Source organism: Megalops cyprinoides, chromosome 2 (genome assembly GCF_013368585.1).
Source record: "Megalops cyprinoides isolate fMegCyp1 chromosome 2, fMegCyp1.pri, whole genome shotgun sequence".
Lineage (NCBI taxonomy): Eukaryota > Metazoa > Chordata > Actinopteri > Elopiformes > Megalopidae > Megalops > Megalops cyprinoides.
In genome coordinates, this window is record NC_050584.1 from 37,562,917 (window position 1) to 37,575,705 (window position 12,789).

General features: G+C 37.8%; 1 protein-coding gene across 1 annotated transcript in view; it reads left to right on the forward strand.

Moving 5' to 3' along the window:
- Window positions 1-12,789, forward strand: part of pex5la (peroxisomal biogenesis factor 5-like a) — a 77,385-nt gene that overhangs the window by 38,252 nt on the left and 26,344 nt on the right. Inside the window, exon 2 of the mRNA XM_036521414.1 lies at window positions 3,447-3,551. Coding sequence (XP_036377307.1) covers window positions 3,447-3,551 — 105 coding nt within the window. The remainder of the gene's footprint in view (window positions 1-3,446; window positions 3,552-12,789) is intronic.

Here is a 12,789-nt window from a genome sequence, read left to right on the forward strand (position 1 = left end):
ATGCTTCTTGATCAATCAGGTGATAGAGTCTTTGATGTTGCTATTTTGGGTCATGTTCTTTTCAGATAACATGTGCCACTTTCTCTCATTGGAATTGGGAGGCTCTAAATATGAAAACAAATTTCCTTAATTCAAAAGCTTTCGGATAAAAAGACAAATCATAATTATACATAAAATATCAGATAACGTTTCTGCTGTGTAGGTATGCATTAGTAATCTGCCAGCATTAAAGTAATACAATTAGTCTTTTTGTTTTAGTTTTTATCGTATTCCTACTTTCAAAAGTCATTCATCATATTTCTGGATTTCCAGCTTATTAATTGAAATGGTAGGCTGCAGTATACCTGCATCATCTATTTTTCTGTAACAGGACATCTTAGGCTCCAAGCCAGGAAACCAATTTAAAAGAAGCTCTAGTTGTGCAGCAGAATGGCTCTTCTCCCATGGCTTGGTAGTGGAGTTTAAATAGGACTCTTACAGCATCTATAGGGACCTGTGTGGCCCCAGCTGCATGTATAGCAGCTACATTTGACAAGCTGTCTCTGGGTGAACATCTCATCAATGTTCTATAAAGCTGGTGAAGGATCAGAGGTTGTTTACAGAAGAGCAAAGTAAATCACTTCATCCAATGACATTTCAAATCATCTCCAGGTTTTTACAAAACTTCTGGAATTGCATTAGTGAGGCTGTATCCTCAAGCAGAGCAGTGGTAGTTTCAGACCAACAGACCGTGTAATTAATTTAGCATTTGTTTAAGCCAGCTCCCATTGGGATGGTAGTGCACTGACACATTTTGAAAATAAGATATGACTCCACAAAGCATATCTATTAGTTCAGGACAATTGATTCCAATCTATCATTGAAGACTTGTAACTATCTTTACGCTGCAAACAAAAAAATAAAAACAACAACGATTTACCAGGGACCCAACAGTGGCTAATCTTTTAATTAAACAGACTTAAAACCACATGACCTACAGGAAACTGTGAACATTCAACATTGTGCCATTATATGTTTTGTGTCTTGCCTATACAGCATATTTCTTTTATTACTGAAATTAGTTTCTACTGAAGAATAAGCACTATTGTAGTTGAATATGTACAGAAGTCATAAATCAAGTCAATTTCACACAAATTTGCAAAGAGCAAAACATACCTTATTTCCTCTCACACCAATGACTCTCGAAATGTTTGCATCCCTAGAATGACCTAATCCAAACAAATGTGGCTTTTTGTAGATAAAAAGAGACTGTGTGCCTCACAATCTGAAGACAAACAAGGTGCCACAGTCAACAAGGATGAAATGAAATGATAATGAAATAAATAACCACCTTATCTGAAACATTTGAGCAAGATTCTTGTGCATATGCTTCCTTCTGGCAGTCTACGTACAGATGGAAATTTTAAACAATTAAGGCATATGGTGCAAATTGACAGTTGTCTCACAGAGCTCATTTGGCAGCTTATCCATACACTGCCACCCCCCGAAGAATGGAAAGGATGTTTTGGCACAGATTTGCAGCATTGTCACAGTTAAACTGACTGCTTACACATAACTAGAGAAAGCTGGTCCTGCTATAATATGAAAGTATTTCAACTGGCTGATTGCATTCCATTTGTAACTCTGCTTCGAGGTTCATCGCACTCCTTTTTTATTTGATGTATTCCAATCAAGCTTATTTTTGATCAGGAAAAATGTACATGCCATGCATGCCATGTAATTACTGAGGAACTGAAATTTTGCAACTGAGACATACTTCATTTACAAGTACCCAGATGACTATCCTTTTGTGATAGGTATACACCCCTACAAATGTTAAGCACAAGTTTCTTTAGAAATAATATAATTATAAGACTCAAAGTCATTTAGAATAGTTACTTTCAGTTCTAGTCTCATTATTCCAAGTTTCAGTTTTAATTCATACACTTTCAACATGACATACATATCCTGTATAATGTCTGTCCACAGATCCTCTATATACTCATGACAGCATATACTTGACTGTACTATATATAATAAATGATTACAATTCTCCTTTGGACCTTTAGTGTAAAAATGCTACCATCTAATAAATTTGGTGCCCAATTTGCACTCATCTCATTGGGGTGAATCAGCAATGAATATGGGATAATTTCAGACCCAGCAAGTAATGAGGCTTGAACACAGCCTATTTAGTTCTCAGATCTGAACCTGCAGCTTTGAAAATTAGCTTTTTTTCACACATCATTAATGCATTGTTGAGGACAAGATAGATCTTGTCAGATAACTAACAGTTGATTTAAACAAGTCTGAAACTGCATAATATATTAGCTAATATATAGACTGATACAACACCAAGATAAAGTTGTTCTTTTATCTCCACAAGTTTATTTGTTCTTTGTGGGAATTCTGCTCTCTCAGTGGCTTTGTCACTGTATATTTGTTCTACATGCACTATGGCTTACAGAGTCAGAGCATGGGCGCAGGTGGCCTTTTTTGGTCTATTAAGTCCATTAACCTCCTTTGAGATACTCCCTCAAGGCTATATGTAGACATTTGCTACATGATGACGTGAGACAACTTACTTTAGGCAGAATTCAAATGAAGGAAAAAAAGTTTCACATTCAAGAAAGGATTGTGAAACTCTTAGGTGCACCTAATTTCAAGGATAAAAAAAGCATCAATCGCTTCTTGGGTTTGATTAAGCTAATTGCAGTGGTTTCAGTTTTAATTATCCTTTAAATGACTCCATTTAGAATCACTAGTTTTGGAGATGTGTGCTGTATAGATTCAATTTGCAGATACTGTGCCTTGTTGGATTTTTTTAATGGGGATAAGCTACTATAATGTAACTAGCTCTCTCCGATTTCACTTCAACCATGTCTGTAGAGGTGGCCAGCTATGATGTAAGATGTTAGATAAAGCAGTGTATGTCTGATAGAGTTATGGGTTTTGTGTATATCTTGAGGGCAAAAGAAACACTTGAAAAGGGAGAAAATTCTCTAATGACATGGGTTTGACCCTTTACGTAACATGGTAATGTTACAGTCAGTGCAGTCTCATACCGAAACCTTCCCATGGGCATTGGGGTCACACTGAAAGGTGACTAATTTTCCAGAGAGGCCACAAGTCTCTGTCACCAACAAAGAACAACAAACCAATGAAAACAGACAATCCTGCTCCTAAATTACATTCGTAGTTGGATATGCCATATAATAATAAATTGCAGCTAAGAGCGTGACAGCTAAGAGCGTGACAGAACAGCATTTTAACCTTTCTGTGGTGACCGCTCTTTAGTCCTCGCCTCCTGTGGATTTGTTATGAAATGGATGCTGTTGTTTTTGTTGGATAGGTCAAACTAATAATAATCATCAAGTTAAGGTATTTTAAGATGCCCTTGGGGGAAAAATATTGCAGACATTAACAAATTGTCCTGACACAAGTCATTGTTGATTTCACTGTTATAGGGGAAAGACTCTAGGGCTGCAGATAAGACTGTTGCCATGGTGCTGAAGGAGATACCAAGTAAGGCGTCTTCAGAAGGAAAACCCCTCCTCACTGTGACAACCAAGGTGGGCAGAACCATTGCAGCTACCCAACAGGAAGCATTTCCTAGTTTGGTGATTATAAAAATCAACAACAAGGCTTTAAACATCTCACATCTAACCTCCACTCTAAAGCATAACTTGAATCATAGTGTTTTTTCCACCATGAACACCACATCTTAAAAAAATCAACAAAATGCAGTGTGCTGTTTTTTTTTTTACTTTATAATGAGCTGCTTTATGGGGTATAAAATGTGGATTCAAGGGAGCATAACTTCACTGCAAAGCATATTTTGTTCTGCAAGAGAGAGGAAAATAGTCAATAAATGGAACAGTTGAAATGGCCACATCACGTATTACATTCCACCATCTGTTATCTGCGTGCACCTAATTAAATAGATTTTGCAGCTAGCCCCTTATCTTTCCCAAACAGAGTGTAAACTAGAATTATTAGAGGTTGATTTAGCTGTGGCTATGTTAATATTAATTTTAACAGAAAAGCCCCAGTTGTTATTTTCCCATATGCTTCCTCATTAAAATTCAGAAGAGATACATTTGCCTTTTTACATGCTCTTGCCCAGTAAATGATCACAATGCTAACAGTAGGGCAATGTGGGTCCTCCCTGTGCAGCAAGCTTTAGTTTTATCTCTTCCGATCTGCCACTCATTGCCATATTAGGAAAGGAAATCACCTCAAATAAACTATTATAGGCATTTTTACACCTCATAAGCAGCTAAATCTGTTTTCTCTTTATGTCTGCATTTCTAAAATGAAACATATTAACTGCATGGGATTATGACCAAATTAATCCAATGCTCTTTCACTCGTTGTAGACGTAAATATCTTGTGTGTTTCAGTGTCATTTGATTTGCTGTGCAGTCGTATGTCATCAGTGTGGCTAGAGCAAATATCTGTGTGAAACTCTTGCTTGCCTGTGTACTCTCCGTATTACGCTGTTAAGTTGTGCTTTTTTACCTGCTCGACTTGTGTGTGCGTGTATTTGTTTGTTACCTTTTCTATTGCGATATTTTTTAACTCCATTGGAATTACAGATTTCTGCATATGTGTTGTAAGTTTTAATGTAGAAGTATTTAATTGCTATTTTGACTGTTTTTAATATTTTCAGCCAATCCAAGGTCCAGACGTTTGGTTTTTACTTTTACCCCTCGGTCATGTCAGCATGATTCTTTGTGCTGTTTTTATTAAAACATAGAGACACTGATTTAGATGCTTGTGCAGATTGTTTCTCAGTTTTTTTAACACCAGTACTAGCTGTAGTGCTTGGTCCTCAGTTGGCCAGCCAGTTTCAGTATTAGTAACATTGTCATTCAGCATTATTAAATATTTCTTGACCCTTTAGAAGCACTTTAAAAGGCACTTACTATATTTCTGTCTTGTTCCTTTTAATCACTTTCACAGATAGCAGTAAAGTATTAGGTTATGTATGAGGAAAACATCAGTATGATAATTTAGTTGAGTGGTGGATAGGGAACTGAACCAAAGTCATGCAAGTTTAAATCAACAGAGGTTGTTGTAGATCTATGCTGCTTTGTAAATGTCCAGCTGTATAAATGGCCAGTAAGTCAAAAGTGAGCTGCAGACATTGTCCTGCATAAGGCTCCTGCTCTACAATTTAATATTGTGTGTGCATTTAAATCTATTGACAATACAAAATGGCTTTTTCAGTGAGATCATGTAATCGAAAAGATGGCAGATCCTGTAGTGGGTGTGAATGTGTGATCATGAATCAGTCTCACTGCAAGGAGAGCAGGCTTCACAGCTTTGAGGAGAGTCTGGTAAGATGGTGACCGTCAGGGGCTGTGGTGTTGAGGAAGCCAGATGACCGCTGTTGACTTCAGTTAAACACATGGGACAGATCAATACAGACAACAGTTGTCCCGCAACAAAATGTGATCAATGGTTCTCTGTCTGCCACCTTCAAATACCACAGAGTGGAGTCTTAGAGTACTCATGCAGGCAATGTCAGTATTTTTCTAGCCTTTATTCTCTTTTGTAACAGGATACAGTATACATTTTGACACTAATTTGGTGTGTCTTCTGCAAGAGTGCACATTACACACATTGTTGTCAGCTGTATGTTGCTTTGGAAGGAAAAAAGTATGCAAGAGCTTGGAGACTGTAGATTAAGTGTTGTTAGCTAGTAGTGTAAATAGCTAATAGATATTGTGCATTTTGTTAACTTTAGTTTGGTGCATGTTATGCAATATGAGCTTGATCATTTATTTTCATCCTCAGAAAATGGTATTATCACTACCTTGCCATTTGCAGAAAATAGCATACTACACAAAAGTCACACACCACCATGCCTATCACACAACTTTCGGTCAACAAAAGTCCTGATGATTTGCCCGTATGCCTTATGCCTTTGCATTATATTTTACGAAATATAAAGTCAGAGTAAATAAATGAATAAGACTGTTAAAACAGCTGAACAGCAAAAAAATTCTCATCAATCACTATTCATTTAGGAGAAAGGATCCTGCCTGCATTTAATCATTACTGTACTGCTCAAGTGGCATTCTAATTATTTGGACATGCAGGTTACGGTATGTCACGCTACAGGGTTTATATTATACTATCATTAAATGTAACATCTTGTTAATGTTAATTAAAAGTTGACCCTGCCGTCATTTTTTTTCTTTTTTTCAGATGAATGACATTCTATTGTATATTTTAGAAGTACATCTGTTAAAACAGTTCTTTCTAAAAAATTAATTATCCTTGTTGTTGTATTGTCCCCCTTGTTATCTAGCATATTATCATCTTTATTAAAGGAATATTCCCATTAATTGACATGAAAGTGTATATATTTTAGCTATCGTTTTTAAGAGATGCTCACATGGCAGAATGTCATGTTAGCATTAGACAAAATTAGACATACATAACTTATTCCATATAAATAAAATTTGAGAGACTGTGCAGCCTCAGTAGGAAAGAAGACCCGTTGCATTATGGGAGCCAGCCTCCAGGTTATACCAGCTGCACAGTGTGTCAGCCAACACCTGCTACATATTTCATGCCTGAGCTATCACCTTCTGAGTAAATTTGTGGATGTGAGAGCTTTTGTGGGCATGATTTACACCATACAATATTTGTCTGTGTATTATTTGTTCTTTGTTTTCTTTTGAAGGTGCAGCTTACATGACACACTGTTGCATGGAAAAGCTTAAATGGATCCTTTGTTTTCTAGGACACATATATCCTTATAGTGTGTTTCAGTTACAGACAAACTTAAGATAACCTCTTATTTCAACATTATATTAAACTGTATTTCTGTTTTGAAGGCCAGTAGCATTCTCCCACTACCACCACTCCTTACCCTCACCCCTGTGAGCTTAACTGGTTCAGGGTTCCCTTGACAACAACATCTAAGACATCTCTCTTGGCATCAAGCCCATGCGGCACAATTAGCTGAAGTTTTCCATGACATAATTTCTGGATTACCCTGTGAGCACTTGTAAACAAAGTGGCCAAGTGCCTCACCTAGGGTAGGAGAATAAAAAGGGTACAAACTGATGAGATCAAATTGTTTCCTCTGCTAAAATTAGTTGTGTGCAACTGTGAGCCCTAGGGCTGGTACAGTGCAGGAGGTGGGTTCGTCCACACACTAGGCTTACTATTACCAAACACATGGAAGTCATCCATGCTAATGGGTACAACTAAAGATTAACCAACATTATAACTGAGTTTCTGTCCACTGGCAGTTAATTGCTTGAGACAGACATGCTGAGATCTCAGTGGCACGTGCTCATCTTGGAGGACAGAAGGTTTTATCGTAGCAAAACCATCCTGATTATAGGAATCCAGGGAGCACATGTAATGTTGGCTCTGACTGATCACTGTAGCTTTATTGAGTCACTTTGCAACTTTTCAATGAAGAAAAATTTAACGGAATAAAGGCGCACACTGCTGTTGGCTTTATGTACAGAATGCTGGTCAGTTTATTTGCTCAGAATTGGCTATCACTGATGTGTTTCAGGATGTTTCCTTTATGAAAAAGGTCTAAACCGAAGCAGTGAGTTTCTGAAAGGATTTGTTGTACACATTTTATAAAACGTATATCAACTCATGTATAAATAACATTGCTTCAAACCACCATGTAATCATTAAGAGGGAAAGGAGGCACTTTTCTTCTTTTCAGCCACAGTGCAGTAATTCATCCATGTTTACTGGTGACCAGGGACCAGGGACTTTGTATTCTAAATATTACCTAGGGACAGAAAACTGTCCTGTTGAGGAAGTTGGGAGAATATACGGCTTCATCCTGCCCATATGATTAGATGGAGATTAAATAATGATGCGGTGAGAGAAGATTGATTATTTTTCAAGGGGTTTGTGACTAGATCAGGGCATTTCAATTTGTCTTATCCTATGCAAAATAGACTGGATGCATTCGGGGAAGCTTATCTTTTTTGGGATCATTATGTGCGCTCCACGGGCTTTTGTTGGCAGCTTATTTAATGGATTACTCTCTGGGAAATCTCCTTGGAAAAGTTGCATAAACTTGAAGGAAGACATTATTCACTCCCAGTGTTTTCTGAGACCACTGACTGCAGTTCTGTAGCTGCCTTAAGGAAAGCCAGAGACACAAAGGACAGAATTCATATTGGGGGAATAATGGTATACTACTATCCTAGGTATTTCAGGTTCACTCTCCATTTCAACTAATTTAGAATCCTAAAATCAATGCCCTTGCCATAACATGAAATCTTTTAAAGTTGGGATGATAAATGACTAAAAATAATAATAATATTATAAAATATTATTACCTAGCTGGCAGGATTATGAATGCACGTGTAATGATTTGAAGCCGTTTTTGGAATGTTGACAGTAAACTCAGCCCTTCCTTAAAATGGACAAGCTGAAAATGTATATTGTCACACAGGACATCAAGTAAGAGCTGCTTATTTGTTTACACAAGATGCACTGCTGAGCAATATTCCTGCCATGAGTGTCCGAATCGCTAATCTTTCTGTTCCTTCCGCTCACAGCTGCCATCAGGAGAAGTGGCATCTTCTAACCCCAAAGAAGACCCATGAATAAAATACTCCTGCAATGAATTAATGAATTAAACTGGGCCTGGGAACGGGGCTGTTGTTCCTCTCAAAGCAGTTGTCCTGCAGTGCTACTTTGAGCTCTTTTTTCTAATTAACAGGATGGTGGCCATCCTCTTAATAATTCTCATTAATGTCAGCAGTCCTTTCATATTTGTGCCAAAAGTGCAAAATTATTTTAGTTAAATAAAGGGAAAATCATCTAATTATCTGGCAAGGTCCTAAAGACATTTGAAGACGTTCGCCTTATTCATTAAGGGTTATACTTTTCTGCCAGTTAAGCAGAAGGAAATTCTGTGTTTGAAAATGAATTTGAACGAACAAAACCATTCCTCATCTTTGTCTCCCTTGGCATAAATTGCTCTATCTGCCATTGCTGAGCCCACTTTAGCACATATACTGTAACGTAGCATCCATTACTGTCTGTAAAAAATGTTTACCAATACAAAAATGCAATTTTATTGTTAACATTCCCTCATTATAATCCAACCTCTCTTTATGGTAAGTTTTGTCCTCGGTCCCTCCCAGGCATGATGAAGTGGGTCAGTTGCATTTCTGTACTACGAGTGTTGCTGTAAACAGAAAAAGAAAACAGCTGAAGGTTGCCAAGATGATTTCTCAAATCCTACAACACAATGTCCTACAGTACAAAATGTCACAGGATTTGTACAAAAATAAGAAAGGGGTGAGAATGAGAAGGAAGAGTTTTTTATAAAGTTAATCTGGGAGTCAATGCTAATTTTCAAGTGATGTAGAGAATTCTCAGGGGTTACTCAGAAACAGGATAAAAACAGCTTCTCAATACTGATTTGTTTTGAACAGAACTGTTAATTGTTCCTGGTCTTCCAGGCAACCACTTAAATTCCTGACTTGTAAAATCAAAATAAAAAAGATTAATACCAGTTATTATGGATCCCTTTTTTAAAATATATCCCATGTCTATAGAAAAGCTATTGCCAGGCATTTCCTATTCTTTACAGGTCACCTAAAATGTCTAACAGACCACTTTTGGAATTTCCTATTATGTAACTGCGACAACCACTGTATTCATGCAGGACAGCTGTGGTGTAAGGAATGCAATCCTCAAATACACTCATGCCAACAGTGACTATTTCTCACAAAATGATTTGGAGGATGGACACAGATGTCATCTAAGCAACCTGCAGGCCCCTGATGAGTCACACGGCCCCTGGGAATGGCGAAAGGAGAAACCCCTGCTGACCCACCCCTATCCTTGGTGAAAAAAAACCTATTTGACCACTAAGTTTAACCATTAAGCTACTCAGGGGCCCATAGACTTATGTGTTATAATAAAATGAACTTTCATATTTGCTAGCTAGCCTAGTAATTGCATTTTCAGATGAAATGAGCTGGCTGTCTTCACAGAAGGGTAAGTCATACCCTCCCTATTACAGCGCAGATTTATGCAGCTTCCAGATCTTCATAGAAGAGCCAACATAAATTGTAAGTTGACGCTTTATCCATCTGAAAATGCTGGACACACTTTGTCCTTCAATCATAGACCGTCTAAGTGAGGCTTGGGCATTCGTCTGTGCTTCACCCTCACCCTTCTTCTTCTTCTTCTTCTTCTTCTTCTTCTTCTTCTTCTTCTTCTTTCGGCTGCTCTCATTTAGGGGTCGCCACAGCGGATCATCCGTTTCCATCTCTTCCTGTCCTCTGCATCTTACTCTGTCACACCAACCACCTGCATGTCCTCTCTCACCACATCCATAAACCTCGTCTTTGTCCTTCCTCTTTTCCTCCTGCCTGACAGCTCCATCTTCAGCATCCTTCTCCCAATATACCCAGCATCTCTCCTCCACACAGGTCCAAACCAACTCAATCACAGTATATCTACCTTCCTTCTCTCTTTCATATCAGTCAGCTCTCTCCCTTTACCAGTCATAGTGCCAACATTTAAGGTTCCGACTCTCACCTCCACACTCCTAGCCTTCCTCCTCTCCCACTGCCTCCAGACATGCCATACCTCTCTCCTTCTCCTTTGCCCAACAGTAGCATAGTTTCCACCGGCACCCTGCCGGTCAACAGTACTGGTGGCGGTTGTTGTTAACCCGGGCCTCAACCAATCTGGTATGGAAATCTGATTTATGATCCGCATATTTGATTTGGCACAGGTTTTACACCGGATGCCCTTCCTGATGCAACCCTCCCCAATTTATCCGGTCTTGGGATTGGCACTAAGAATGCCTGGCTTGTGCATCCCCAGTGGCTGGATTCACCTTCACCCTTGATTAACTGTGTCTCATTTTCTACACCTTCTGCCACAGAGAAGATGTTGAAATAATTGCACTCTGGACCTTTAGTTTGCTAGGTAGTTAGCTGGCAAAGTGGTCTGAGACACTTTCGGGCTGTTCTAACTGTGCCAACTGTGCCAATAAATGTGTTACAATGACATTATTTCATTTTGTATTTTTAAATAGCTAGTTATTGTTTAGAGAAAACCTGAGATCTTGCCAGCAATTCATTTACCTCAGGGTCAAAAGAACATGTAGTACAGAACACATGGAGATTTTTTTCTTATAGAATGCTGTACCACATGACTGGGGATATTATTTGTGGTTATTTATGTAAATGTGTGAATGAATGTTTGACCATTAAGCATGTTTAGAATACCCAAACTCATTGATCACATGCTTTGTTATAAAACACCAGCTTCAGTGTCACTATTTTACTTCTCCATAGCATAGTTACATGTATCATGTCTTGGCACATATTAATGCCGCTCGTGATACCTGGTTGTTTGATGTTTGTCTGACTGGGCGGGTCTGCCAGAAGGGAGAGGCCAAATCCACACAAATGTAATGTGTACAACAAGTATGTCTGACCAGCTGAATTCTGTCCTTATGCTTTTCAGTTTTTTCTTCCATTCTCACCCATTTTATGTTATTCTATATTTTTTCCAAACACAGTCTTTAAATCTTACTTTGTTTATTTTCTGAGGAAGAAGAAGACCAGTTCTAGGTTACTTCTGCTCATTTTCTGGCATTTAGTAGAATATGTTGAATCGTAAAAGATATATTAAGTTAAATTTTGCTGGTAGTCCAATATAAGTAGATTACAGATCTAAAATATGTAAGCAAGGCAATCATTTTGTCCACCCAAATGGACATTTTGTCCATTTTCTGTTAATTATGTGGTAACAAAAGGAAAAAAAAATCTAATAATCCATCCAATTTTGATATTTTGTTAATATTATTACTATTAAAATCTGTTGTTGACAGTGTCTCCACTTTCTGGATAGGTAGATCTGGTAAGGGCTGAGTTGAAGTGAGGTAACAGGCTGTCTCACAAGCAATTAAATCTCCGACATACCATCCAAGGAGAACAAACCAGTCAAGGACAATTAGCCAAGCTAGGTCAGCATTTTAAAGGTGCTGCAAACTTTTTCCGATGGAAGCATGTTTTTCTAATGAATATTCTTTATGTCTGTTGGAGCTTAATGACTGTAGCAATTATTAGGAAATCAAAGTTTAATAAAAAGCTAGTGGAGTCTGATGCAGCAAATCAGTTTTTCTTTATATATTACTTTGCATGTATTAAATGTTCATGCAGAAACCAACAGTAACAGTAAGTTGCAGCTGTACAAAGATAGTGCTGTTCATCAAAAACGCAATAGGAATGGTTCATTTTTCAAAAAAAGAGCTTTTGTCCTTTTTCTTTTGTCCTTTAGTTCATTAACTTGAATCAGACTAATTGACTGGTCTAGAAATGGCAAGTCAGAAACTCTCATGCATGCGAAAAAAACTGGGATACATGACAAAATAGAAACATGCAAAATGTTTGGGAAGAGGTTTCCTATTTAGAATTTAAGAACAGGGTCAAAGTATTGATTTGGTTCAGTATTTTATTATATTATATTTTATTATTTATTATATATTTTTTGTGACTTGACTAAAATGCATAAAAATCAAATGGACCATTAAATTCGATTGGTGTTTCCGGAAACATCTGTCATTATTTTCGGCATCTTCATCACAAACGGAGGTGTCATGAAACCACATGCTGTGCATTTCATATGAAGCACACTGTGGCATTCCTCCTGACTGTGTAACCTCTTAGCTGGTAATTAATTTTTTATTGCTTTCATTACCATTCTGTTGATGAATCAAGCTCTGGAGTGCAGGGAGGGGGGATGTAATGTTTTCCAAAGCAGCATCAGGCAGACTTT